The sequence below is a fragment of the Thunnus maccoyii genome, chromosome 5 (assembly GCF_910596095.1).
Source record: "Thunnus maccoyii chromosome 5, fThuMac1.1, whole genome shotgun sequence".
Taxonomy (NCBI): domain Eukaryota; kingdom Metazoa; phylum Chordata; class Actinopteri; order Scombriformes; family Scombridae; genus Thunnus; species Thunnus maccoyii.
This window is the reverse complement of record NC_056537.1, coordinates 3434447-3461975: the sequence shown is the minus strand read 5'-3', so window position 1 is coordinate 3461975 and position 27529 is coordinate 3434447. Positions and strand designations below refer to the sequence as shown.

The 27529-nt window shown below is 37.2% G+C and overlaps 2 protein-coding genes across 9 annotated transcripts; both read left to right on the top strand.

The window, feature by feature from the left end:
* On the top strand, positions 1-21026 carry LOC121897862 (troponin I, fast skeletal muscle-like). 3 transcript variants are annotated; one of them, XM_042412627.1, is made up of 11 exons: positions 1-693; positions 1815-1994; positions 4761-4793; positions 5202-5238; positions 5504-5632; positions 5896-5985; positions 6786-6962; positions 8313-8834; positions 10388-10496; positions 11087-11147; positions 20990-21026. In XM_042412627.1, exons 3-8 carry the CDS (start codon positions 4786-4788, stop codon positions 8406-8408), a joined length of 537 nt encoding a protein of 178 aa, XP_042268561.1. In that variant the 5' UTR covers positions 1-693; positions 1815-1994; positions 4761-4785; the 3' UTR covers positions 8409-8834; positions 10388-10496; positions 11087-11147; positions 20990-21026. The 3 variants fall into 3 exon arrangements, with proteins under 3 accessions (XP_042268561.1, XP_042268564.1, XP_042268563.1); XM_042412630.1 differs by lacking the exons at positions 1-693; positions 1815-1994 and adding an exon at positions 2032-2376; XM_042412629.1 differs by lacking the exons at positions 1-693; positions 1815-1994 and adding an exon at positions 3908-4364.
* LOC121897863 (troponin I, fast skeletal muscle-like) lies at positions 11092-27529 on the top strand. 6 transcript variants are annotated; one of them, XM_042412631.1, is made up of 7 exons: positions 11092-11147; positions 20990-21025; positions 21480-21516; positions 21601-21729; positions 21979-22068; positions 23631-23807; positions 26318-27529. In XM_042412631.1, the coding sequence occupies exons 2-7, from the start codon at positions 21015-21017 to the stop codon at positions 26396-26398; spliced, it is 525 nt and encodes a 174-aa protein (XP_042268565.1). In that variant the 5' UTR covers positions 11092-11147; positions 20990-21014; the 3' UTR covers positions 26399-27529. The 6 variants fall into 6 exon arrangements, with proteins under 6 accessions (XP_042268565.1, XP_042268570.1, XP_042268567.1 ...); XM_042412636.1 differs by lacking the exon at positions 11092-11147 and adding an exon at positions 11616-12004; XM_042412633.1 differs by lacking the exon at positions 11092-11147 and adding an exon at positions 12031-12187.

Below are 27529 nucleotides of genomic sequence, written 5' to 3'. Positions count from 1 at the left end.
AGACAGCAGAGGAGAGGGACGGAGACGGTGACCAGCCTTTTACCTTCTCAGCTTCTCCTGACTGGAACGTACCATCTACTCAGGTGACCACAGGATGAGCAAGACTAATACAAAGCTTTAAAAACACAGAGAACATTGATTTCTCTGTTACTGCTGACTGTCACAATGTCCTATGATCACACGCTCAGCTATGAGTGCACCAAATTATACAGCATTTCAGTTACTATCCCTCCTACCTCAACTTGACAGAGCTGTGACTCACCTCTTAGTGTAGCTAATAATGCACACCTGTTCTCACTATCACTGACTAAGCAGACAATGAGTCCACCTTCACAAAACTCTTAAAAAGAATAACAGGACTGGAGCCCCTCAACAAAATATAACATTGGGAACCAGCGCCTTTTCACAATCCTCCAAAAAAAATAAACACATTGCTTTTCACAGATAGTGCTTTATTCCAGTGTACTACATTTCAATTCCCACAATTCCCTACTTCCTGGTTTGCACACCACAATAGGAATTCTTGGCTAAAGCCGGCATTACATGAAGTACATTTACAGATATCATTACATAGCAGGGTGTGTTTCCAGACCGTGAAAGGCAATACTTCGCACTCCTTTTCTGGAAGGTCCTGGCTCCAAATCTGCGTTGCTGCAAATCAGGGCTTCAAACGGGCTCCAATGAAACCAACAGGTGACGTCATTCCTCACTATGTCCATCTTTATATAGTCTATTTGTGCAATAAAGAAGCACACATATTCCACCAGCAATAGCCCAGCAACAACTCACAGAGGCCATAAAAACCATGTAGCAACCACCTAGAAACCAACCAGCTTCTCAATATGAAACAATTATAACTCTGTTGCAACTCATTAGCCACCACTCTGAAAATGCCAAGTGCTAGCTAATGCTTTACGCACCAAGCATACATCAGATTTTCCGATTGAATAAAACCACTCTGATATCCTATTAAAGCTGATGAACTGTAATAGTCTTGGTTCTCTTATCATTAGTGTGTTCATGGCTTCACATGCTGCAGTTTGTCTGTCACCAGCAGCCCTGACTGGACCCCCATGTGTGTAACCCACCCCGCCCTCACAGAAAAAACACCACAGCAAATGCTTTTCTGCTTTTACATCTGTCAAGAATACATTAGTGACGGAGAGAGTGTATTTATTGTTTAATATTGACTTTATTTTAATCTTCGCTATGTCCCTTTAACACCGAAAGGTAATTTTTTGCTGTAGTTGTGAATTTTTACTCAAATATCCTCATTTTCTTTTATCTGGATGAATCAATTTTTTTCAATTTGATTGTTTTTTGCTTTTTTCATGTATTTGTTTGCATTTATTTATGTTCTTATTTATATTACATTTAATATTTTTGTATTTATTTGCATTTTGTTGCATATTTCCAAAAATATATATATATTTTTACCATTAATGGAATACATTATTGTTACATAAGGTGACTTCCTGCATAATTTGTGCAATTTCAAATTAGCAACTACTTGCACTTACACTGTTACTTTTTTTTGCTGTATTTCCATCTATGTTGCTGGCTTACTTTCACCTCAAATATCATTTAGTCAACGAGTCAGTACAACTTTTATTTAGAGGCTTTGCTGCTCATTTAGCTTCAGTTTGATGAATAAGTTTGGAGATAACAAATAAGTTAACAGATCTTTCTTTTCTATTTATGACCTTTTTACTGTAATATTTCTGCTCTTTTCACTCCCTCTGGCTTCTCCGTCTGCTCCTGAATTATATTTATTCAGAAAGTTTCCATCTCCTCTCACTTTCCTTCCCTTACAGGCCGGCTCCTGTTAACAGTTTCTTAATAGTGTCCATTTAGTGTGTCTTAAATGACTGTCATGAAACTCCACTCTTGACTTTGTCGGCCTTTCCACCTGCTGTGCCCTCAACTTTCATCACTGCTGCTCCCTGGACTCCGTCACCGAAAAACTGCCTCAGAGCCCAGTCCTGTTTGATCCAGTGAGCATACCAGTGTTAATCTGCGATAAAAAAAAACATGTTAAGCGAGACATTTGCCTCCTCTCTCTACTCTACTTCTCCTCATTTTCACCTCCTGGCTTTTTAGCAGCGCCTTCTTTTTGGGGGGTCGGGGGAGGATAATGCAATCTGTGAAACAATCTAGAAGCAAGGGGTTATTTATAATGTTTGGATAGGGAGGAGATTAGGGGATGAAGTGGGGGTCAGATATAATATTTCACGAGCTGGTGAGCCTATTGGTCTGTGAGAAAATCGACTTCCATAAAGAGGAAGATGGAATGCAATATAAACCCAACTTATAATGCCAAAACTGAGCCCCTAAACAAATCTGTCGCTCTGTTCTGTTTCCAACTTCAGTTAAAAGGTGAGAAACCTTCTTCTTTCTTGTGCTGCTGCAGGAAGTTTTTTCCAATTTTTATTCATATACAAGTTGTTTGGTTCTGTCATCATGCAGTTAGCAACAGTAAATAAGGTTTTTGGTGTTTTTCTTTGAGCTTTTGCTGGAACAGTTTAAACTGTTATTGTTGAGTTGGTAAAATGAACCAGGTCATTAGAAGCTGTTGCTGTAGGATGATGAAGGTGATGATGCAGACTGGGGAGTTTTTGAATGTTATATATGGTTAGTTTTGGGATGAAGCAGTCAGTGCTGCAGACGTGTGATGAGGTGTGTCGCTGAAAAGTGATAGTCCCAGTGTTTATCGCTGTGTCATCACATACTGTTTGAATAGGTTTAATGTGTCAGAGCTTAGTCTAAACCTGACGGCTTTATCTAATAAAATGATCTTTGGCTTCAAGTCTTATCCAGTTATGCTCACAATGATCTGCATGTATATGAATCCAAGAAAATCTGTTTGAATATGAGATGGAAACACACATACATGTGTACAAAAACATTTATTTTTTATTTATAGGCAGTCTGTATATTAAAAAAAATATAAATCTATTTATAAAAGAAAACTTGACGTAACATAAAACTATTTAAAAGATAAATATGATGGTAAAGATTGTAGTATGTTTCTTTACATTTATCTTACAAATTCATATATATGTAGTTTTTCAGAATTTTCATGTAATTTCCTTCCAACACAACAACAGAATGGCATTGATATATTTTACAGAATTTGGACACAAAGTCTTCTTACATTCCAAAAATCAGAAATGTATATTATTATTTTAAATTAGCACACCTTTAAGGCATAATGATGCTATTTAACTCTGAGGTACATTACTGTTTTTCAGGATTAACTCAAAAAAATATAAGAATAATGAATGAAATGAAGAAAAAAAACTTAAGGAAAATAAAAAGTGTAAAGAAAGTCTTGGCTGTTTTGTCTGTAGCTGTGGTCCGGAAAGGAACAACTGAGCCTGACTGATATTTGATATATAAGGAAACATCCATACAGTATTTCAGTAAACTGATTTATTGGTAAATTTGCAGTGTGCTATGATGAAATGGTTATTATTGTATTTATTATTAAGGAATTATGTGAAGATCAGGAGAGAATGACAGTTGATATTTCACTCATTAAAAAGTTATTTGGCACCAATTTAAAGTATGACAGATTTCTTTATGCTGATGATACTTTGCTTTATAGTGACAACATTTTGTCTTAATCAGGCTTTAATGTCTTAGTAGAAAAATCTACATATGGATACTTTGTTTTTTTTTAGTAGTCATTGTGATGTGACCAACATTAAAAATATAAAGTATTAATTGTAACCCCATGATCAATTCAAAGTAAGTTTTTAAAAGTACTTGTATGTAATAAGAGTTTGACAGTTTAAGTTGTTTATCTAAATAAATGTCTAAAAAAGTGAACTCATGAAAAAGTATTTTTCTAAAAATGTACTTGACGTCCCATAACCCCGGCTTTGTTGTTTATAAATTGTCAACAATTCTTGTGTTTGGATAATGCAGCTGTTCTCTGATTCTGTTATAGTAGCATCAAATCCCCAAAAATTCACTGCTTATATCATTGAAAATTCCACCGTAATCTTGGTTGAGTTTCAAAACGTTAGTGTTGATCCAGGAAATGTTGTGATTTGGAGGTGCTATTGTCCACACGGTGTTGTAAGAGAAGTATTGGATCAAACTTGGTATTGGTCTTGGCAGATGTTGAAGGACTTAAAGTACTGGGAGCAAAAAAACATTATTGCGACAGCCGTAGTTTTTTCACAACTCTGTCCCAGTGGAGAACACATTGTTGTGATGTCTTTTAAGCATTTCGGTGAAGAAATGAGAGAGTTTACTGCTCTGTTTTCTGTTTGGGATGCAGTGATTGTTGATCTAGATTGCTCAGCACAGTCTCTATTTTCAGAGAATATGGATAATGTGTCGGTCATGTCAGAGATGTAAGTGCCAACGGAGGAGGTATCAGGTGTTTTCTGATAATCTTCCAGTAGACAGATCTTTCATGACATTGATGCCCAGGGGGGGACAACTGGACCCCAGATCCTTGTCCGAATTTAGACTAGATGTTTTTCCTTGAGGAGGATTACGGCTGCTCGAGACAGTGTCGTGTTTCCTCTAAGTGGAGTTATTATTTCAGAAACACCAGGCCTGTTCCTCCTCAGCCTGACCGGGCCTTCACCTCTGTTTGTTAATGACTCTTCTGTGTTTCTAAGATATCTTCCAAATAAATAACCACTTGTTATTTGACAATTATTCATCTATCTGTCCATTTTTTTTCCTGTCGTGTGTCCTGACCTATTGTTATTTCAAAATGGAAAATCTTATTTTTTCTGTAGGGTGTGACGCCAAACAAACGCCAAGATGTCGGAGTGAGTAATTCTTCTTCTTCATGTATATTTCATTTTGGATCTATAACACTGAATCTAAACTTCAAAATGTCAAAATCATATCAAACATTTTAAACTTAAAAAACTTCTGCAAATTATTACAATTTTAAAATATTAATATTAGAACTGTAAAAATCATATATTGTATTGTAATTGAAATTTCTTATCATCCCATTTGGTCTATTATTAAGTCCTAAAAACTTCCTTTTCAAACTTTCAGAAAGTTAGTAAAAAGATGTTTTCAATCAAACATGATTTGATCTCAGGACCTTCCAAGAATAAAGTCACTTTTCTTACATATTGGGTTAGTTATGCAGATAAAATATTTTTTAATCAAGAATAAGAAATACTGTATGTCATAACAAATTGATGTTTTCTCAAACCCTTCAGGAAAAAGATGTCTTCGAGTCGCAAGCATCATCTGAAGGTAAAAGATTCCTTTAAAATTTTTTTACAGTCTACATTGAGTTATAAAAGAAAAGGGGATGCTGACATAGGAGGTATTTTTAATGTGATATTGATGTTAATCCAGATGTTTGGCAAAAATCTATTCACATACTTAACTGACTTACTTAAGTAGGATTTTGCATGCAGGACTTTTACTTGTAATGGAGTATTTTTACATTGCTGTATTGGTACTTTTCTTTAAGTAAAGGCTCTGAATATTTCTTCCACCACTGATTGTTTGGCAGAGTTTGATGCTGTCCATCGCTAAAGGTTTGCTGGAGGAGGAAGAGAGGGAGCAAGAGCGAGAGAGGACTCGGTACATGGCTGAGAACTGCCCTCCTCTGTCCATGCCCAGGAGCATGCAGGAGCTGCAGGTATACATCACAAACACCAACACATTTCCTGTGCTGAGGATGAACATATACAGTACTGGTCAGAAGTTTGGACAGACTTTCTTATCCAAGTGAATGGGAAGGTGTGTTCAAACTTTTGACTTTTGGTACTGTATGTCTTGTAATGCAGTTCACAGTTCAGAATGATACCTGGTTCATGGTGCAAAAACAAAGACTGAAGACATATTGTGACATGCTGTGCCACGATACACTGTTTTACTACTAATGTTTACATGTGTGTTTAGGAACTGTGCAGGGAGATTCACCACAAGATCGACGGGATCGATGAGGAGAGATACAACCTGGAGATGAAAGTCGGCAAAGCTGACAAGGAGGTAGATTATATAAAATGATTTAAACCCTGCAGATCCTTCGGTCGGTCCATCGTCGTAAACTCAAATTCTGCAGATCCAGTAGTTTCCAAAGATAGTAAATATCTCAGGCTGAAGTTGGGAAAATGTGTGAAATGATACTCAAGACATCTAGAGAGGTTTAAGTGTTGTGTTGCCTTGGTATACATACCTGGGTTCAGACCTCTAAATATATCAAAAGTTTGAGTTTTCCGGGTTTTCGAGTATCAAGGTGTTTCAGACCACAAGAGTGTAGGACACTGCTGAGTGGAAGTAAAGCAAATTCTGCTTTATTATCCTTCCATTGCATTAAGTGGTAACTACATACAGTTGATTAATTATGAAATCAGACAGTGTTGGAGTCAGAGTGCAGTACATACCATTACACATCCAATGTATACCCAATTATACTTACATACGTGAGTGGAAATTTATGGGAAAATCAGGAACATGAAGGTATCGCCCCCATCAGATCAAAATTTCTAACTATACACAAGATAGATGGATAAATAAATAGAAAGAATACACCTATAATGAGATGAATCAGTATATTGTTTGCTCCGTCCAACACTTTTGTGTGTTGTTGCAGTGCAAAGAATCTAAAGAGCTTGCTACAAGGCACTGAAATGGAAAACAACATCCAAAGATCACGATAGAAAGAAGCAGTAGTTAGATATGAATATCACCTTTCTGATGACTGACAGAAACATTCAGTAGCGTGATTAAGCTGTTTGCAGTGAATCCAGACTCTTATATCGACTGAGATCATCCTCTTTACTTTCCAGATCGACGACCTGAAGATCAAAGTCCAGGACCTGATGGGCAAGTTCAAGAAGCCCGTCCTGAGGAAAGTACGCATGTCTGCTGACGCCATGCTGAAAGCTCTGCTGGGCTCTAAACACACAGTCAACATGGACCTGAGGGCCAACCTGAAGCAGGTCAAGAAGGAGGTGAAAGAGGAGGTGAGGAACCGACTCCATCTAAATCTGTTTAAGCCTCCTGTTGTCCTTGGGTCAATTTTGACCCGGGAGGACAACAGGTGTCATTATGTGCTGTCATCAAAGAAATTGAAATGGTTTCAAAATCCTGACTGAGAAATTATGAATTATTTTAAAATATGTTGATGGATTATGGCAGACTGGTATATGTAAAGGTTTAGTCAGGATACTGTTTTAAAACCATTTCCCATTCCCGGATCAAAATTGACCCAAGGACAACAGGAGGGTTGACAGAGATGCACGTGATAAGAAACACACCTTTTTGCAATAACCAGCTTGTAAATTGAGTTAGTAGACAAAGAGGCTTGTGGATGAAGTGAAGTATAAACTACAGTGACCATAAGACAATGGTTTCTATCCTTTTATCCCCAAATTTGACCCTCCTTATAAGATGAATTGCTTTAGATTCCATTCATTTACACTGATGTGATAGATTAGAATGTTTAAATAAAGAACAGTCAGGTGTTCATATGAACAGTGGAAGAGGTTCAAATGTGCTTTCAGCGTAAGTGATGGAGGCCAAAATCCACAGTGTGTCCACACAAAATTCCCTCTTTGTGTTTCCTCGGACAGTGTTTCCCTGTTGAGCTGCGGTGGAAGTATAGTAACAAAAAGAGGAACTTTGGCACTAAAAAGACTGTAACGTTGAAAGATATCTACTTGATTTGACTCATTTGGACGCTGAAGCTTCATATTAGCTCCAGATAAACTTTTAAATACATTTTTGCACAGAAGGGGGACTGTAGATTTTGTCCTCCAACACTTCGATTGTAAGTGCATTATGAAGGGATCTTCTAATGGTCAGTATGAACAGGAGGAATGATTACAGCAAGAAAAACAGGTTTCACTGTTCATTTGGGCTCCTGACTGTTGTTTTAAGACTTGAGAAGAATTGTAAATGTGAACCCGTTCTTAAAGTCCACAATGTCAGGTAGAGCTAGACAGATAAATCAACAAGGCCAAGCTTAACTAATTGCAGATACATTACTATCAGTGTAAATGTTGGCCAACAAGTAACAAGAAATTGCAGAACAGAAATGCTAAATTATGTACTCTAAAATGTATCTATCATAATGAAACAAAAAATACTCCCGCACTTACTGTTAGAACTACTGATAACTGTATTGAATAGCTATGTTACGGTCTACAGGATCCATATCAGGAATGTTTATTTATGTTGTTTTTTTTTTTAAAGTTATAAGTGACAATCCTGATCAGTCAAAGGAAAGTGTGATAATTAGACCAGTTATTGTTTATTTGACTTTTTGATCTTAATCTAAAAAGTTCTGATTTTTGGTCGTCTTGGTGTTTCAGGATAAGGAACTGCGTGACGTCGGCGACTGGCGTAAAAACATTGAAGACAAATCTGGCATGGACGGGAGGAAGAAGATGTTTGAGGCGGAGGCTTAAATCAAGCGTCTTATCTGCCAAAACCTGCATCCGCTCTTAACGAACCTGCAGTTTTTATGTTTCATTGAATGGTTACCATTTAATCTACCATTTAGTCGTCAACAAATCCTCCTTTAAAGAACTTAACGCCGCCTGAACATCTTGTCTTTGCTCCTCCAGTGGTTTAACTTGCTACAGTGACATACATGTGGACTCCAGGACACTGTGACATCACTGCTGGGTGTGGTTACAGGTGCAACAAAATACACTTATGACCACACCCATCAGTGATCTTGGATGTGAACAGCACAGATTATTAACTTTGAGCCAGCTTGTAAGCTTCAGAAACCAAATAAACAAGTGACAGCTGTTGAGGAAGCCTGTTTGTCATATTTACTAACCTCAAATTTACATATTTTGCTGCACAAATTGCATCGCAATGTACAGGTGAAACAGCTGTTAACACAAAATGACAGAAAATAATATTCATCATAGTAAGACTGGACAACCTGAATCATATTTTTCAATTTACAGATATTTATATTTATTTTCCTTAGTGCTTATGTTTGTTACCAGCTCAACATGATGCCTGTTTGTTGTTGTTTTGTTGCTTTTTTTTTGCTGCAGTGAACAAATTAAGACATCAGGTATCTAATATTTTGTTGGTTAACGTCAGTTCAGCCAGGTAAAATTAATTCCATTATTTATCTCTTAGTTCCCTAGAGAAATAAATATCATTCTGTTGAGTTTTTGGTTTTCAAATAGACCAACAGAGTTGTAAATCTTAGCTCATCTTAGACCTTGATATGCTAACATATCAAACCCAGACTTTTGTATTTAGGTGTTGATAAAATTTGGGAAGGTTATTAAAATGCAACTGCATCGGTTAAAAAGAAATCTAATCGGTCAGTAAATCGACAGGATTTACTCTGACAGAAAGTGGGTAACTTCCATTGAAGTCAATGCAAATTAGTCCATGTGCCAAGATGGCTCAGGATTTACTTCCCACTCATTGACTGGAGTGCTGCTACCACTGGTGGATGAAATATTTGAAATATGAAATATTTACTAATTACTCATCAAAAGCAAAAGTAAGAAGTTACTTTGATTTCTTTCATTACTCAGCACAGCTTTGTCAAAGGTAACTTTAAACAAATCCAAAGCCTCCATGTTTCATATTCTGTATTTAACACATATAAAAATAAAAAGAACTAAAGGTATTCACTGACCATCAACAGCTAGCTTAACATTAGCACACGCTGTAGCATTTCATCAGTCACGTCATCACAGGGTTCGCTACGGAGCCCAGGAGGGGCCACGGAGGAAAAAAAATGACTCATTTGTGCTCTCCAATTAATAATTTGTGATCTCAATTTAACAGAATTCACCCTCATGCCATTCTCTTGTCCGGCGTACATCCTCACTGTGGAACACTTACATTTAAGAAGGTTTTACTTTGATCTTGGACTATGATATGTGGATATACTTTAAGCACAACAGTGTGTTATTTCTGAGATCCCTCTCAATATGAAAACGGACTTTTTCGCTGTAAACACGTTCATGCTCCTGCGGATTTCATCCAGTTCATAAAACCTGAGCTTCAGGGTTCTGGAGCGCTTCATGGATATACTGTAGGTGGAGACACAATAAGTGAAAAAAACACAGCCTTCTTGTGGAAGTAGAGGATGTACAACTAATCCAGTTTAGATCAGTCAGTGACACTACAGGGTAAATGTCTTCTTTGTTGTTTTCTTCAAACTTCCAGCTGACTGAATGCGTTTCGTTTATGAATTATTAATTCAAAAGCACAAATTAGTTTTTTTTTCTCTATGACCCCTACTGGTCTCCATAGTTCTCACATCCTCCAACTCTGAACAAAACCAGTAGACTCCTGAATGTAGGTTTGCCTGTGGAAAACGTCAGCAAGCCAGCCAGAGAAGAAACAACATGTAAATAAGGATCTTTGGAGTTAATGTGAGCCGCATTTTCACTCTCTATAGAGGCTAACCGCGTCCTCACACATCCAGCACCAAGCTAACATGTAGCAGACCAGTCTGTCCACTGAATGCAAAAACACTAAACAGATATAAATCCTCCATCAAACTACTGGTAAGTATGTGAACAAGTTGATATCGCAAAAATGTCAAAGTAAATGAACGTTACTGGGATTACTTGCTAACGTAATTAGCATTACTGAAGTTCAAGTCTCTTATAGTGTGTTGCTGGAAAAAGTAATGACATTATTTGAACGGTCCATTATCATCTATAGCTCACTGAGAAAAGTGCCAAGCTACCATTGAATGCATGTTTTCAACATTTCATAAAAAGAAATGATCAATGCCCTGAGTGACGCATGTCCATGTTCATCTGTTAGCTAATAGGCAAGTTAGCAGTTGATTATATTGACAACAGCTATCGCTAATGCTAGCTGATAATTAGTTCTTGGAATCTCCCAGTTAAACTTTTAAGTATAACACATCACTATTTGAAATTTATCACCTTAATAAACTCTTAATCCGGACTAGAGTGAGCAGGAATTTATCCCGTCTGTGAAGCTAACGGTAGCTCAGCAGTCGACAGGATCATTTAGGGATCGTCACACATCTTTATTACCTGACAGATACTTTTCAATGCCATTATTTTCAAGTATAAGTAATAAATAATATTAGGTACACCACTAATGTAGAATCTCATTAAAGGAACTGGGGAAGCGGTATCGTCATCGTGGATAAAGCTTTGGTTCCCTCTGATGGCACAAAGGTAAGCCGCATTTTTTGAGGGTGAATTGAATTGAAGAAAAAATACATGCACTGTTTTAAATTTTTAGGTTTTTTTTTTTTTTTTAAAAAAAACAACAACAGTATCATAATATATTAAAAATGCATATTTTTAAATTACACGTAATCTCAGCTCTAATAACTTGTGCATAATTACAGCGAGTGTTGAAGATGAGGTCAGCTACAGCAGGTGGACTGAAATATAATAGATGTGGCCTCTATGTAACTCATGGGAATGTTAGAAAGCAGTGGACATAAACTAGTTCTGACTTAGACCGAGTCTTGTTTCCTGGTTGTTGCTGTTTTATGACGTGCAAAGCTTCTAATGGTGTCAAACTGACTGATTGCATCTTAGGGGTGCCAGATTCATTTCAGAGGTGCGGGGGTGAAAAAGTATGTGTGTGTATAGCGGCAGCGTACTCTCTCGTTTGTTGTGTGAGGAATGAAGCGAACACTGTAACTTTCGGCTCCAATCTGCCATTCATTCTGGTAACGACAGAGTGGTTTTAGGTCTCCAACAGACAGTTTCGCGGTAATAAGCTCCAGAAAATACACAAAGACAGGATAATGTAATAGCAGACTGGTAGCAAAGTTTTCACACGCAAGCAAAATGCAAAGTATTACATGTACCTGGTAACAACAGGGTGGTTTTAAGTCTCCAACAGCCAGTTTTGCAATAACTCCGAAAATACGAAAACAAAAAGAGAACTGATTGAACTTGCTGCTGCGGCCAATGGCCCCTTGGCCCCCCCTACTTGGCCCAGTGCTGAAACTTAAAACTCCCAGCAAGGGGTGTCATCTTTAGCACATCCTTACTGGAGACGTAGGTGTAATTATACGGTGAGACAGCGAGACATATGACCCCCAATAATTTCTTGTAAATCCCTTTAAATGAACTCTATGACCCTATTAAAGATTACTGGTGTCGAACTACAAATTTGATCCAGTTTTGATGTCCGTAGATCACAATTACTTTTTTTTAGTGAGTAGCATTTCTCTTGTTCACTCCAGACCACATTTAAGGTAAGCAGTTTAAGTCTTTTAAATAATTAATTGTTCTTATAAATTGTTTTGTCTGATTTTAGCCTTTTGTCTCTTAGATGTTTATGCTTTCGACCTTCACCAAATTCATCAACTTCATAGATTTTGATATTGAATTTACATCCTTAAAGGTGTAATATGCAGGATTTTCCTATAAAACAATGTATAGAGTCATAGAGTAATCCCTCCCAATCATCACTTATGACCCACTAGAAGTGTGTGGGGGTGTGTGTATCTACAGAGACTCTGCCCTCTGCCTGTATTTTCTTATTATTTTGCTGTGTTCGGGACGTTTCTGGGCATCAATCTTTGGGTAGTGGGTGTGTAGCCCCCAGCCAATCACAGCGCAGGGTGTGAGGTTGGGACTCATCTCATCTCAGTCTCTCTCCTCTGCTCCGCTCTGCTCTCTGTCTCTGTGTCATGGATGTGTAAAGAGCAGCAGGTCTGTGTGTCTGTTTGACCGAGGGCGGGGCTGAGCTACACACACGCAGAGCAGAGAGGCCACAGCGGACAGCCCTCCCCACTAATGGGTGCTAGAGAGGGGAGACCATGGATGTGTTATAAGAGCTGGATACCGGACTAAAAATGGCACCCATTCAGTCCTATAGGAATTGCTCGCCCGGCACATACACCAAAAAAGTTTCTAGCTTCCGGGTTTGCTTCCGCGTTCCAGCTCTTATTATACATCCATGGGGGAGACTGTCACGTTCTCACACAGACAGCTGCTCTGATGGCTTCCCCCCCGTCTTGTGCACGAGCACCAGCGCCCCCTGCTGATTGGCTGGAATAGTGTTGTGTGGCACGCTCCAAGCCACTGTGTTAACATGCCCGTTTACAGAGCCAGTTTTAGCTCCCACACAGAAGGGACGGGTAGTGGACCATGAGGAGATATTCTCTGAATTTGACAAAAAGTGTATTGAATTAGAATATCTGACTCTACCTTTAACTACGACTCCCAAGGTGCATTTTGGCAAGAAACATCCAATCGCAGCTTAAAGTTCAGTTAAGTGAACTGCTAACTTTGGACGGAAGCTAAAGATTATGCTGGTGGAAAAAAAAACAATTTTACAATCTGCAGATGAAATCATTTTATTTTCCATTTCTGGGTTCATTTTGGAATTTAGCAACTATGGCCCTTTGTTTTGGTCCAAAATACAACACTGGACTGTTTCAGATTTGCTACTGTCCCGATTCACACCTCTGACTGGCTTTTTCTCCATAGCAACGGCATCCGGGGCTCATGGGTATTGTAGTATTTTGAACCGTCCACCAAAAAGATAGACAAAACATAATTTCTGAAAAACATAGTTGAAATAGTTAAAACTAGTAAATCTGTACAATTGCAACATCATCCAGGAAAGTCCTGCATTTCTACAACATTATTGCTACCTGGTGCTCCCTGACAGTGTTTTTCTCGTGTAGAAGAGCTTAATTAACTCACGTTAGTCATAAGGAGTTGGTTGGTTAGTGGACGGATGGATCTACAAAGTGCAAGACTTTGACACCAGAGACCAGAGTTTACATCTCGATGTCCTTTGTTGTCAGGTTAAAGCTGCAAAAGCACTTAAAATAGTAAACACGATGAAATATTTAACCGAGACCACCATATGTCCTGAAACTCAACAAAGTGCTGTGAGTGCCTAAACAGAATCATAAAAAAGTTTAATCATGTTGCAGCTGCTACGGGTGGATATTGTATCGCTAGAGTGGGTATTTTTAGGAAAACAAACGATATACATTGTCAGCATCAACAGTTAGCAACTTGGCAGATACGTTCATTTCTAATTATGTTGATTAAACATCTCTTACAAAACAGATTGATTTAATGATGGAGGACAAATTGAAAATTTCAGATTCAAACACCAAGTTTGGCACAAAACAGTTACATCAGAACAGATTATTTGCCAACAAGTTAGCTGCAAAGATGCAGAGCAAGAGCCTCGTTTTCACATTGTAATGTGAAAACAGCTCAACTCATGGTGTCAAACTCACAGAGAACTGACAGCTGAGTCTTCTATGCTGCTTTTAAAACCATTTGATTTGGTCTTGAAGATATGATACGGTTTGATTAATTCCACATTTAATGCAGAATTTATAAAAACCCCACCGGTGGTCAGTGGAAAACTCTAAACCTTAACTGAAAAATTAAATATTTGCAGATTTATAATTGGGTAATTAATTGTAAGAGTTAGCTCTACTAAACTCATAGTATGTTAATTTGCCTTTGTTGTATCTTTCAGAGATGTAGTGACAGATTTCACACAGCAGCATGTGTGTCTATATATAATCTATATATCTATCTATATACATGTATATACATATATATATATATAATCTTTAATTACAAAATGCCTCTGTGGTTTAAATCACTTTCTTGCATTCTGTCTGTCAGAAGCATGATGGCACAATATAATACAGATAACCATCTTAAAGGGCGGGTTATTTATAATGACGCGAGTCGAGGAAGGGGGCAGATGACACTGTACTGTATTTCATGACCTTGCCAGCTCATTGGTTTGACTAGTAATCCACTTCCATAAAGAGAAACTCAGGGATTTGGAGAGCTATCAGAGATTGCAATATATACCTTCTTAACACTTCGTCTGCCTGGGACTCAGTCTGCGTCTTTGTGACTCTAACAAGCTGACAACTCTGCTCTGTTAAGGTAGGGACTCTTTCTCTGAAGTTTTTTGTTTTACTGTTTGGAAGATGAAGTCAGTATAAGATGTTCATGTGATCGTTTGCTAGTTTGCATGCTCGTTCTTTGTCTTTGTCTTGTCTGTATGGTTGTGAAAACATTGTGTTTGGTTTGTTCAAATAATAATTCTGCTAGTGGAAAGTTATAGAAAAGAGGTTTTAATTTTAAATGAAAGAGCTTAAAATCAGAGCTTTTACTAAATATCTGATGCATGCGGTTACGAGATGATGTAGATCGACATTGGCAGTTTCAGGCATTCGTCTGAATATTTCATCAGTATGTCAATTAGTTTGATCATTGGTTGTTTGTTTCTCTGGTTTTCATGTTGTTTTGGAGTTCTTTGTTATGAATTAAGTGTTAATGAATGAGAATTTTAGTAATGCACACATGTCATGTTTAATTGGTATTAAATGACATTAATATACTTTTAGTGTAACACAAGGTGGACTTGTGATGTGGAGATTTTTGGTTTTTATCCAGTTTTTATTAATATACCTTTTATTGTTGTATATTGAGTGTTGTTTCTGGATTTCCTAAGTTAAAAGAGTTTTTTGTCTCAGTTGAGAATTGTTTTGACATGAGCGTGCGGTCTAATATATGGTCTGGTGATGTGGCGCACTGAAAGGTAACACCACTACAAGGCATGAACTTGAAAATTGATCCGCGAATGTTTATCCTCCTGTCAGCGCTGTGGGGTTCGGAGGAAAACCTGGACTAATCTACCGCGGCTGCCAAACCTCTCTGCTGTCGTCACTCTACACTCGAGTTTAATCCCCAGTCACCAAATTTAAACTTTTCTAAAAGCTTTGGTATGTTTAAGCAACAGTGAAGCTTCATTTTATCCTTTACAAAACAAGACGCAGGAGCTTTTACGACTGATTTTGTTTCAGTTTTTGGCTCTTTTTTTTTGTTTTCTGTAATTTCAAAACCTGAACAACACCTTTTTTTTTGTCAGTGGAAAGCGGATTAACTGTACATACATATGAGGTCAGCCCTGCAGTGAGTTATTTTAGCGATATGCTCTAACGTCTTGGCTGTCCGAAGGATGTTCTTGTGTGTTGGGTTACTGTGAACCTTTTCCACCCTCCCTCTGGAGACAATCCTTCTCCATAACACACACACCTACCTAAGACAAAAATCAGCACCCAAATTTAACCCTGCAGATATTATTCCATCCCCACAGCAACATGTTGTCAAGTCCTCCCGGTTTCGGGTGTTTCGAGGGTCCTAAAATACATTGTCAGCCCTGCCTGTTATTGGTTTACAGATGACAGCCATTTGTTCCCGGGCCAGCTATGCGCTTTAGGATGCCTGCAGTGGTTGTCAGACGTCTTTTCTTTTAAGATGAGCCTGGTGTCATTTTTTTGCTCCATAATGAAGACGTAAGAACAGCTGTGGCTCCAGGAATAGAGTCTTAATCCGCTGTTCCATCGCAGCTCCTAAACATTACAAGCAGCTCAGCCAGCAACTGTCTGGCCTCCAACTTCATCTGGAAGTGGCCTCAAGGCTGGCACTTATAGCGTCAGTTTACCAGTGGTATATAACCATCTATCAACCTATCTGCAAGGTGATATTTCTGCCTTTACCCCAGTAAATTGAAATGAGTGGAATTTCCTTTGTGAGCCTCAAAGCAATGAAAAAGTACAATTCTCTATAAAGTAGTTCCAATAAAAACTGTTCATTAACACTGTGAGTGTCACGCTGGCAGCTCTGTGAGCTACATGTTAATGTGCTCACAATGATCTTGCTAATGTTAAACAGGTGTTATGTTGACCATATTCACCATCTTAGTTTGGTGTGTTAACATGCTAACATTTACTTATTAGCTGTAAACACAAAGTGCAGCTGAAGCTGATGGCAGTCTCATTAGTTATGCAGGTATTTGGTCAAACAAAAGTACTGGACTAATTAAAATCATGACCTGAGGATGGTGCTAGAGGAAAAGCTAAAAGTTATTTTTTTTCCAGACAAGGACATTTACCTAATTTCGTGGCAATCCATCCAATAGACAACATTTCAGTCCGGACCAAAGTGGTGATCCGACCAACATTGCCATCACTAGAGCCACGCTGGCTAAATGGCTAAGACGAAAGTTTTCAAGGAGGCTCTATGAGTAAAACCGCTTTTTGAAACCGGAGAGCTCATGGTGAAACTAGGGTTCTTGATCAATCAGGAGATCTGTGTGATTTGAGTGGCTACACTTCAGATTCTGAGCATATAAAAAGCTTGAGAAGCAGTGATTCTCTGAGTTTGTGTGGATTTTCACATGTATGGAAATAGAAGTGTATCTGATCTATGAGACGGACAAGTGACAGATATCAAAACCTTTTGGTGTAGATTGTGATTCAGTAGCAAAGGAGGAAGTAGTGTGATAATGTTATAGCACCTCAAAACCTCCTCATAGAGAGAAGGTTAAGTTAGTTGGGCTGTTTTGATACCAGAGGCCACTGTTCACATCCCATCTTCTACTGTACCGATAGTCAATGTTGGTTTCTTTTAACCATGATTACGAACTTTCTCTAACCTTAACGAAATTGTTCAACCACAGAGAATCAAAAACAGTCATATGCGTTTTGGAAGGTACCCGGAATAACTGGTGCATGAAATGCTGAGACATATCAGATCTGCATTTCCTATCAGAATTATTTCTTTTTTGTGCAGTGATGCATTAAGATGTATTCGTGCTTATTTATCCCCCATATTGTGAACATTCAGCCTGGTCGCCAGAATAAAATGTTGGCATCGTACGTTTCTGCAAACCACAGAAACGTTGGATATCTGCGTTTCAACACATGAAATGCGTAGCATATTAACATTTCAACAATACGTATTGTATCAACATTTCCAAAATATGTATCATCTCAACATTTCTAAACTGACGTAGTTCACATGTGATCTATATGCATTGATCTTTTCTATATAGGAGGAAGAGGGGCAGTTGGATGGTTAGTAAGTTAGTAAGCAGAGAATACGGTTCGAGACCACCTCGAAACCGAAACCAATGTCCGCTTCCCGTTTCAACCGACAAAAGCGGATGTTTTTAGCGAGACATCAGGACATTTGCAGCCGTTTTTCTAGCGAGAAAACCGGCTTTTTTTTAGTGAGACATCGGCCGTTTTTTAAAAAATTTTAATTTTTATTTAAACCCAAACCATGATCTTTCCCCTAACCCTAACCCAGCGGTCTTTGTGCCTAAACCTAACCAGACCTTAACCACAGCATTGTGACACCATAAAACATCATTATTCAACGGATAGAAATGTTAATATGCTACGTTTGTAGAAATGTTGATAAGATACGTAATTCACGTTTTTAAACGTATATATTCAACGTTTCTGTGGTTTGCAGAAACGTTCAATGCCAACGTTTTCTTCTGGTGACTGGGTTGGAACATTACACTTGCCTGTGGATACATGTGTTACCAGTGATGTGAACAGGGGGACAATCTAATCTTTGCAGAATTGAAAAGCCTGATTGTTTACAAATTCAGTTTGGTTTTTGATATCAAAACCTATTCAGTGCTGGCTGCTGATACAAGACAGGACTGTGTTTAAATGAGACATGGTGGATGTTGGTTAGGCTACATCACATACTACAGATCATATATACTGTACATCAGTGCCAACAGTTTTACAGATTATGTTGCGGTGTTTTGGAGAAATTCATTTGTGTGGGCATTTTTAAGAAGATGTTCTTAGATGTGCATGTTTTAATCAGTTGACAACTTATTTTAAGAAGTTGGTCAAAGTGAAAACAAAGAAAATTGTCTTGACTTAGTAATACATACATACATTTTGAATAAATGCGTTTTTAGGTAACAACTGGTATGGACATTTCTGAGTAGAATTGAAGTAAAATAAATGAGTTAAAATAGCTTAAATGAAGTAATTTAACTACAACTACAAGATTTCAAAGCAAATCGTGTTGGTTGCATTAAACAAAGTGGGTTAGTCTGACTATAAAAGACTCAACACTGCATCTGCTTTTTGTTCATTACGTCACTGACTGTTACTTGGTGAGGCAAAGATGCTAAATATAGCACACCAGCATGTTCACCTGCCTAAATACAGAATAGTGACATGCTAAGGTTTAGCATGTTATGTTAGCATTAGTATAAAAGTACAGCTGAGGCTGATGGAATTTAGTTCTTAGTTTAGGTATCCTGTCAAGAACTGAAGTGTTGGACAATTGTAAATGTTGACCTGCTAATGTTAGCATGTAAAACCTGACATACTTAGATGCTAAAGGCTAAAACACACATAGACATAGTATATTACACGTTAGCTACCATTTTGTTGTGATATGAACGTCAGTATTCATTGAGGAAAATACAACAACATGATATAGGATTTGATTTGTACTTTTACATGTGAGATGGCACAAACTATAGCAATTATACAAAAGTACCTTTACTTCAACTTCATTGTCTGCTAGAGGAAATTTGTCTTGTATTCAGCTGAAACAGAACGCACAAACGTGAACATACAATACATAAAACATAATAGATTAAACATATGATATAATTGTGCAAAATGTTAACCAAAACCCTTTTTGCCAAAAGGTGACAGTTATATTATATTGCTGATTGCAGAGAGATTTTATGGCTTCGATGCTGATATTTTAAAATCTGACAACATGCTAAAACACATATAGATAGTATGTTATAATGCTAACATTGGTCATAAAATTATTTTTAATTATTTCTAGCAATTTATTCCTTTCTTTTTTACGAAGTTACATCTGTATGTTTTTTACTTTACTGTTTTTGTAACATATGATGCGAATGATGTGGTATTGATGTTGATTGTCATGCAAGCTAATAGGAGAATAAAAGTGTCGGCATTATAAGCTGTAGCTTCAGCCTGCACCTTTTTCAGAATGCATATATCAACAAATCCAGTTATTGTGTTGTTTTCAACTGTGGTAATATGCTTAACACATTTAATAGTATGTTATAATGCTAACATTTAGCATATAGCATTTTACACATTAGCTACCATGCCTTTATTTAGCACATTAGCATGCTAGTGTTGGAATGTTAGCATGTTATGTTAACATTAGTCTCACTTGACAGTTGAGGCTGAAGGGAATTTATTCATTAGTTTTAAACCCATTTTGTCATGAAATAATGTTCACATTTTGACCTGCTGGTGGCGCCAGATGAATATTAAGAGGATCAACAAAGTCATTAGGATTTATCCTCTTGGGGAATACACATTTCATAGCAATCCATCCAATAGCTGATAAGATATTTCAGTCTGGACCACAGTGTTGGACCTTTATCCCCAGAGCCAACAGAGCTGCTAGTGTGGCTAAAAATAGCGGTATGGTCCTTTAGAGCATTAGCACCGCCTGGGTTACAAAGTTCAGTTCCATGAAATTTCCTGGAATTAACATGATGTCTTAAGATAGAATTAACATGACATCTATTCATGAAATGTGAGACAGGTGAGTTTCTACAGCAGGAAAAAGACATGGCTATAAACAGGAAACTGTTTGACTTAGAAACAGTACAGTGGAAAGTAAAAATGGGGAGCTCAACTTTTTATCTTTTCACTTGTAGATTGATACAAAGGAGTGGAAGCTAATTCTGTATCTGCTGGGATGTGAGATTTAAGGCAGGAGTGCTTTAATGTTTATATGAACATTGTCTGAAACAGATATGATCAAGAATTTGCAGATTTTTTTTTACCAAATGATGGCAGAAAAGCTGCATGAAATTCGATGGCTGTTCAAAGACAATTAAAGTGCCCAAAATCACAGTTGAAATGTCAGATTCAGTGTAAATTTGTTCCCTATAAACAGCCTTATTAGCGTTTGTCCTGAGGGGGGCACCAGAGGAAAGATTATTTAGTTAATATACATGAAGAAAAGGATTTTTTTTTTTTAATTTCTCCTTTCATTTATGTTATTTTTGCCTTAAGTGTCTGGAAAGCTCACATTAGGGTCTAAAACAATTGCTAAAATTTGACCTGACAGTCAAAACCAGGGGTGGGTTGGATTATTGATTATGTGATATTGACTATTATCACACAGCAAAAGCTACAAACATAATCTTAATCTAGGTTTTCATCTTTTTCTACCAGATAATATCAAGATCCTGCAGCTACCATGGCTGACGAGTGAGTAATGAGTTTATTATATCGTCATAAAACAACAGATTATGTTTTTTTTCATGTTTATTTGTCTGTTAGATAGAAGGATGTTTCATAAATGTCTTATCAGATATGCATATTAAGCATTTTAGTTTTAAGCTCTATTTCTTAAAAAAAAAAAAAAAAAGTTTTGTTTTAAGTTTATAAACATTTTCCATTATTAAAATAACAGTTTTAGAGGATTGTGCAGCTGATACATGACAAAACCACAGTAGTTATGGAAGTATAAAGTAGCATCATATGAAAATACTCAAGTAAAGTACAATAAAATTGTACTTAAGTAGAATATTGAGTAAATGTATATTAGTTGTTACATTCCACCACTGATCATAATAACAGATTTACATATTTACAACATAATGGCTCAAATCTACTTTAATTCCACTCAGCCTGATTAACGTTGTTGTGTTTCTGTCTGCAGGAAAAGACTGTCTGCAAGGCGTAAGCACACTCTGAAGGTAAGAAATTAATAAATATGAATTTTCTACAAATAAATTGTTTGTAGAAAAAAACTTAAAATTGTGTGATGATGTCATCCTCAGAGCTGTATGCTGGTGGTGGCTAATAATCTGCTGGAAGCTGAAGCAACAGCGAAGGCCGACGAGAGAGAGAAGTTCCTGGCAGACAAAATTCCTCCTCTGGAGCTGCCGTACTCCAAGGACGAGCTTGTGGTGAGACAGACTGTCCCGGGTCGGTCCGGGTTAAACTGCTGTCGCGGTTATATGTGGGAGTCAAAGTCTACTTCTACCAATACATTTCATGGACAAGAGTTACATGTTCTCACAGTTATTTACTCCCAAAAATCAATTATACTCTTGTCATATATTACTTTTTAAGAAATAACCGAGTTTTGGCTCTTTTGTGAGTTTAGGTGAAAAATACATTTTCTGCTGAACTCTAAAATACTGTTTTCTCTTCAGGAACTCTGCCAGAAGCTTCATAAGGAGATTGACATCAGTGAAGAGGAGAGATACAGCATTGAGTTTAAACTGAACCTGGTTCTCAATGAGGTGAGGTGAAGTTCTTCCTCAGATCTGTTTAATATATTTATTTTACCTTTTGTATGTGAGGTTAATATGAAGTGTAGTTGTGTGCACATCCACAAAACCTCAGTGGGATGAAAACAATTAACCAACTGTAGATAGAAGGAGTACCCTTTACTTTATTTATAAATGTGAATAATAAAGTAAAGGGAGCTCTGATTCAATGTGCAGATACTCTTTGTATCTAGATTAATATGAAGTGATCACTATGATCAACATTTGTACATTTAGTTGTGATATGAACTTGAAAATGCATTGAGAAAAACTCAAAAAAAGCTGGTTTAGTGTGTTTTTCTATTGATTTGTACTTTTACATTTGAGTATGTCAACTACACAAAAACAGTATTTCTATTAATATCTGCCATAATAATTGTATTTGTGTTTGCCATTGTATTATATAGGTGATTGTAGATGGATTTTGTGGCTGTGGCTGGTATTTTAATCAACAAACAAGGAAAAAAAATCTAATTTAGAAACTATTTTGTGTCAGAAAGTCTTCTGTATGGAAGATGGAGTGATCTATCACAATCATCTATCTGTGTATCTATCTATCTATCTGTGATTTTACATCCTGGAACATCAAAATGCATCAAGGTTATTGTAACTAGCACTTAAAGGAGAGGTTCACAATTTTTCATGTCCATCTTAAAACAAGTCAGGTGTTCATATGAACAGTGAAAGAGGTTTTCCTCGCTGTAATCATTCCTCCTGTTCATACTGGATATTAAAAGATCCTTCAAATGTGCTTTCAATGGAAGTGATGGAGGCCAAAATCCACAGTGTGTCCACACAGTCATTTAAAAGTCTCTGTGAAGCTTATATTCAGCTTCATCAGTCTGAATTAGTCATATCAAGTGGATATCTGACACATTTAGCATCAAATTCCCTCTTTGTGTTTCCTCAGACAGTGATTCCCTGTTGAGCTGCAGGTGGAAGTATAGTAACAAAAAGAGGGACTTTGGCACTAAAAAGACTGTAAGGTTGAAAGATATCTCCTTGATTTGACTCATTTGGACGCTGAAGCTTCATATTAGCGTCAGATAAACTTTTAAATACATTTTTGCACAGAAGGAGGACTGTGGATTTTGTCCTCCATCACTTCCATTATAAGGTCATTATGAAGGGATCTTCTAATGGTCAGTATGAACAGGAGGAATGATTACAGCAATAAAAACATGTATAATGTTCATTTGGGCTCCTGATTGTTGTTTTAAGATTTGAGAAGTATTGGAGGAATTGTGAACCTGTTATTGTTATACAACCTTGTTTAAAAGCTAAGTGTAGCTGTCCATGAATTCAAACATAATCCAGCCATTTGAAATTCTGTTAAAAAATTTAAAAAGAGACCAATAAATTGTAAAAATGATCATCCTATTGTTCCACCAGACAAATATCGAGAACACGTGTTTGAGAACACAAACTAATGATCTTTAGCTGACCACAGAATGTGTCACTGGTCTTTCATGACTCATAATTTGACCATTAATTAAAGTCTATAATTGTTCTCTCTGTCTTGAATCCTCCTAAAGGTCAGAGACCTCAACATCAAGATTGTGGACCTGAGGGGAAAGTTCAAGAGACCCCGTCTGAAGAAAGTGCGTATGTCTGCTGATGCTATGCTGAAAGCTCTGCTGGGCTCCAAGCACACAGTCAACATGGACCTGAGAGCCAACCTGAAGCAGGTCAAGAAGGAGGTGAAAGAAGAGGTGAGCTGCTACCTGATTCGTCTAGTTTTCAGTCTGAACTCGTTTCATCTTGTTTTTTATATTTCCTTTATAGCAGCTTTAACGTCAAAGGGAAAGTTTATTTCTCTATTTTCTGTCCCATTAGTATGGAAGGCGAGAATGGCCATGCTTTTTTAAAAAAAATGCCATTATCTCAAAATCACGAATTATTTATTATTATTAGTTATTTTGTTATTTTGAGAAAATGAGCGTTGTTATCTTGAAATAACGACCTAATCAATGCATGTCATTACTTCATGCATTGTCCATTATGTTGAACCAATGCTACATCTATAATAGAGCTCTCATAATTGTTATTACGAAATTGCTGTCACAAAAGAGCACTCATGGAGGGACTTTGAAGAGCGGTGGCACATCTCACTAATTACACTGTCCTATAGCCAGAAGTCAGATTACACAGGAGAATCTTTTATACTAACAAAATAATTAAACTAGTGTGTGTCTCCATGACAAAATTTGTTTTGTAATATGCATCATATTTTCATTAGCTTTATCAGTGTTTCCCCTGTGTTGACTAGTCTGGGGTGGCGGCGTCTTTCACATATCAGTGCCCACGTTCATCAAATAAAAAACTCCAATTTGTAAAATACTACATGTGTTATTGATACTTAGTCAGACTACAGACGCTACAATTATAAACTGAAAGTCTGCAGCAGCAGCAGAGCAGAAGAGTGAGACGTCTGTCCTCCCTCCTGCTCTCTGCTGTAAACACACAGAGCTGCTAGCGAGCAGCTGCTCTCATGTCTCCCGGGTCTCTGTGCTTTTTTTCGGCAGAAACTCTCCCGCTTTCTGCCTGCTCAGCCTGCTCTTGGATGGTAGGCGGGTTGCTCCGATAGCTGCATCCTCACTGTCACACACAGACTCTTTCACTCTCTCTTGAGAGCACACTCACTACGCACTGAGCTGTTCCTTAAAGGAGCTACGCTACCAAAAGTTGACTTTCGGAACAGTGCTGCTCAGAGGCTCCCAAACGCTATTGATTTCCAAATTAATGAATATTTGGTGTTATTTTTGGCCTTAATTATTGATGAATAATAACTGAACCATCATGATAGCCAATGGAGTACACTATGCATGTTATGTTTATTTATTTACTATCCTGAGGTTTTGAATGGCTGACTCATTCAGGCACTCTCACCTCTGTTGTCAAGTAGATACAGCATACTGTATCCATGTGTGGATATGGCTTGAAAATAAAGAATACATAGTGTTAGAAATCCAAGAAAATATGACCTCTCAGCCTGGGAGTCCAAACAGTAGAAGGGTCAGAGATTATCTCGTTATCTCGTGATAAAAACACTTGTTTTCTTGAAATAACGAAATAATTAACTTGTGATCTCTAAAATAGCAGCATTAAAAAAAATAATTTCAAACACGGCCGTTGTCGGCTCCCGTACGTTAGCAGGCAGGGCTTAGGGATAATTCTGGTTGGTTACAACTTAGATCTTATTTTTGTGGGTTTGGCCTCATTGTACTCGCCAAGTTTGGTGGTGAAATCTATGAACACTGCAACATTGCTAAAAAGACGTGTGAGAGAGCAAGAAAAATTAGCAATAATAACGAGAAAAAACAATAATGAACCTTATTTCAACACAAATAAAAAATACTTTTTTCAATACCTTGTTTTCCAGTTCTCAAATGTTAAATCTTGTCTAAACACAAGAACTTTGTCTAAATAAAATTTAATCTCAAACTGACCTTAATTATGATTTAAATCAGAAACCATCTGATCAAAGAAGTCAACAAGATTCTGAATCTGACCAGACATTTGATGCCAAGTTTTGGCACTTTTGATACTCTGTGCTGCAGACACATTTTAAAGTATTGACATTCAATACCCAGTGTTAAACCAAGTTCAGTTAACTTATTTGGAAGTTTACTTATTACCCAATCGTATCACATAAAATTTCAGGTGTTCTCACTTGAAGTTTGACCTCCAAATAAAGGTGTTTAAATATTGCGGATAAACCGCTGACTGCTCATGTTTGAAAAATGTTCACTGGTTCCCAGATCCCAGTAATTACTTTAATAGTACATTCATAAACCCATAGAAACAATGGCTAAATTTACAGTATGAATCCAATTTTTAATAAATTGAAATTAAGGATGGCGATATCGGTGGGGTTTGTAATTTGTTCATCCAGCAGTTTCATGGTTGAATAACTACTGGCTAGATCACCATAAACAAAGCTATAGAATAGTAGAAGAATGTGTCTGAATAGTGTCTGACTCTAATGTACTTTATGTAGCTGGATTATATTTACACCTACCATGAACATTGGTCTTCAGTAGCAGCTAACAGGCACCAGTTTGATAGAGTCGTAGTTTTGTCTTAGTATGACTGGTTGAGAGTTTACACTGGTCCATTGGAACTTATCACCATTTGGCTCTTGGCAATTTCCGTCTTTTTTTGTATTTTATCATTTTACATTTTACATCTGAACTAAAATAAATATTGTCTGTGTTCACAGGACAAGCAGCTGCGCGATGTGGGAGACTGGCGTAAGAACATTGAAGACAAGTCTGATAGGAAGAAGATGTTTGATAGTTAAATGTGGTCTGTCATTGATTGTTGGCCTTAAGAGTGATTTTCAATTTTAAGGACAGAAATCAGGTCTAATGTCTTCTGTGTAACTGAAGAGTTTTATTCCAAAATGCTGCATATCCACCTTAAACTTTGACTTTTATTGAACAGATAAGACATGAAAGTTGTGGTGAATACCTTGGATACTTTAACAACCAAAGGTACACGTCAGGAGAAAGATTGTAGTGCTTTCTAAGCTTCTGGTATGGTACAGTTAGTATATATGGCCTTAATCTCCTTAATTGGTTATATCTATTAATTATCCTTTTTTGCTTTAAAGCCGTGATGTCACCTAGTGACTAGTTTCAGCTGTTTTCAGGCATGAGCTGAGTTTTGTACTGTTTAAATCTAGGAAATCTGTAATGTGAGCTGAGGTAGATAAGGAAGGGTTGGAGTAGTTTTTTTGAGTTCTGTAGTTTTTGGATATCTCACATTGGGACAAAACTCTTCAGTTAAATCTAAGCTGCCTTCTGCTTCAGCCTGTATTGACACTGTGCTGTGATATATTTGTACTGTATGATATCAGTTAGGACACGAGTGGTAAATCAAACCTGCTTTTGTTTATTTTAAGGCTGATTTATACTTCTGCATCCAATTGTCACCATGTCTACAAAGTATCCTCCTCAAACCTACACTAATGTCTCTATAGAAACACGGATGAATACACAAAAAGCTTATACTGTCTTGAAAACGAGTCAAGAACCTTAATCTGATTTATAATGCAATGAATGCAAATCTGTACTTTGGAAATACACTACTGTAGACACAGAGTGTAGCCTGGCAAGCTAACGTCAAGAACCTTAATCTGATTTATAATGCAATGAATGCAAATCTGTACTTTGGAAATACACGACTGTAGACACAGAGTGCAGCCTGGCAAGCTAACGGTCAGTAATGTTCACAGTTTTTTGACCCGTTCAGTTTTCTAGAGCCTAAACACAACGGTCACATTGCTAGCAAACGACTCTTTGTAGAAGTATAATTCAGCCTATAGTCTGTGCTAAACAGCATCATGTCATCTTTTCTATGTTCAAACAGAAATGTGATGTACTTTTCTCGTCTTGTTGCTGTCACATTAAATACAAAAGCTTCATGTTCA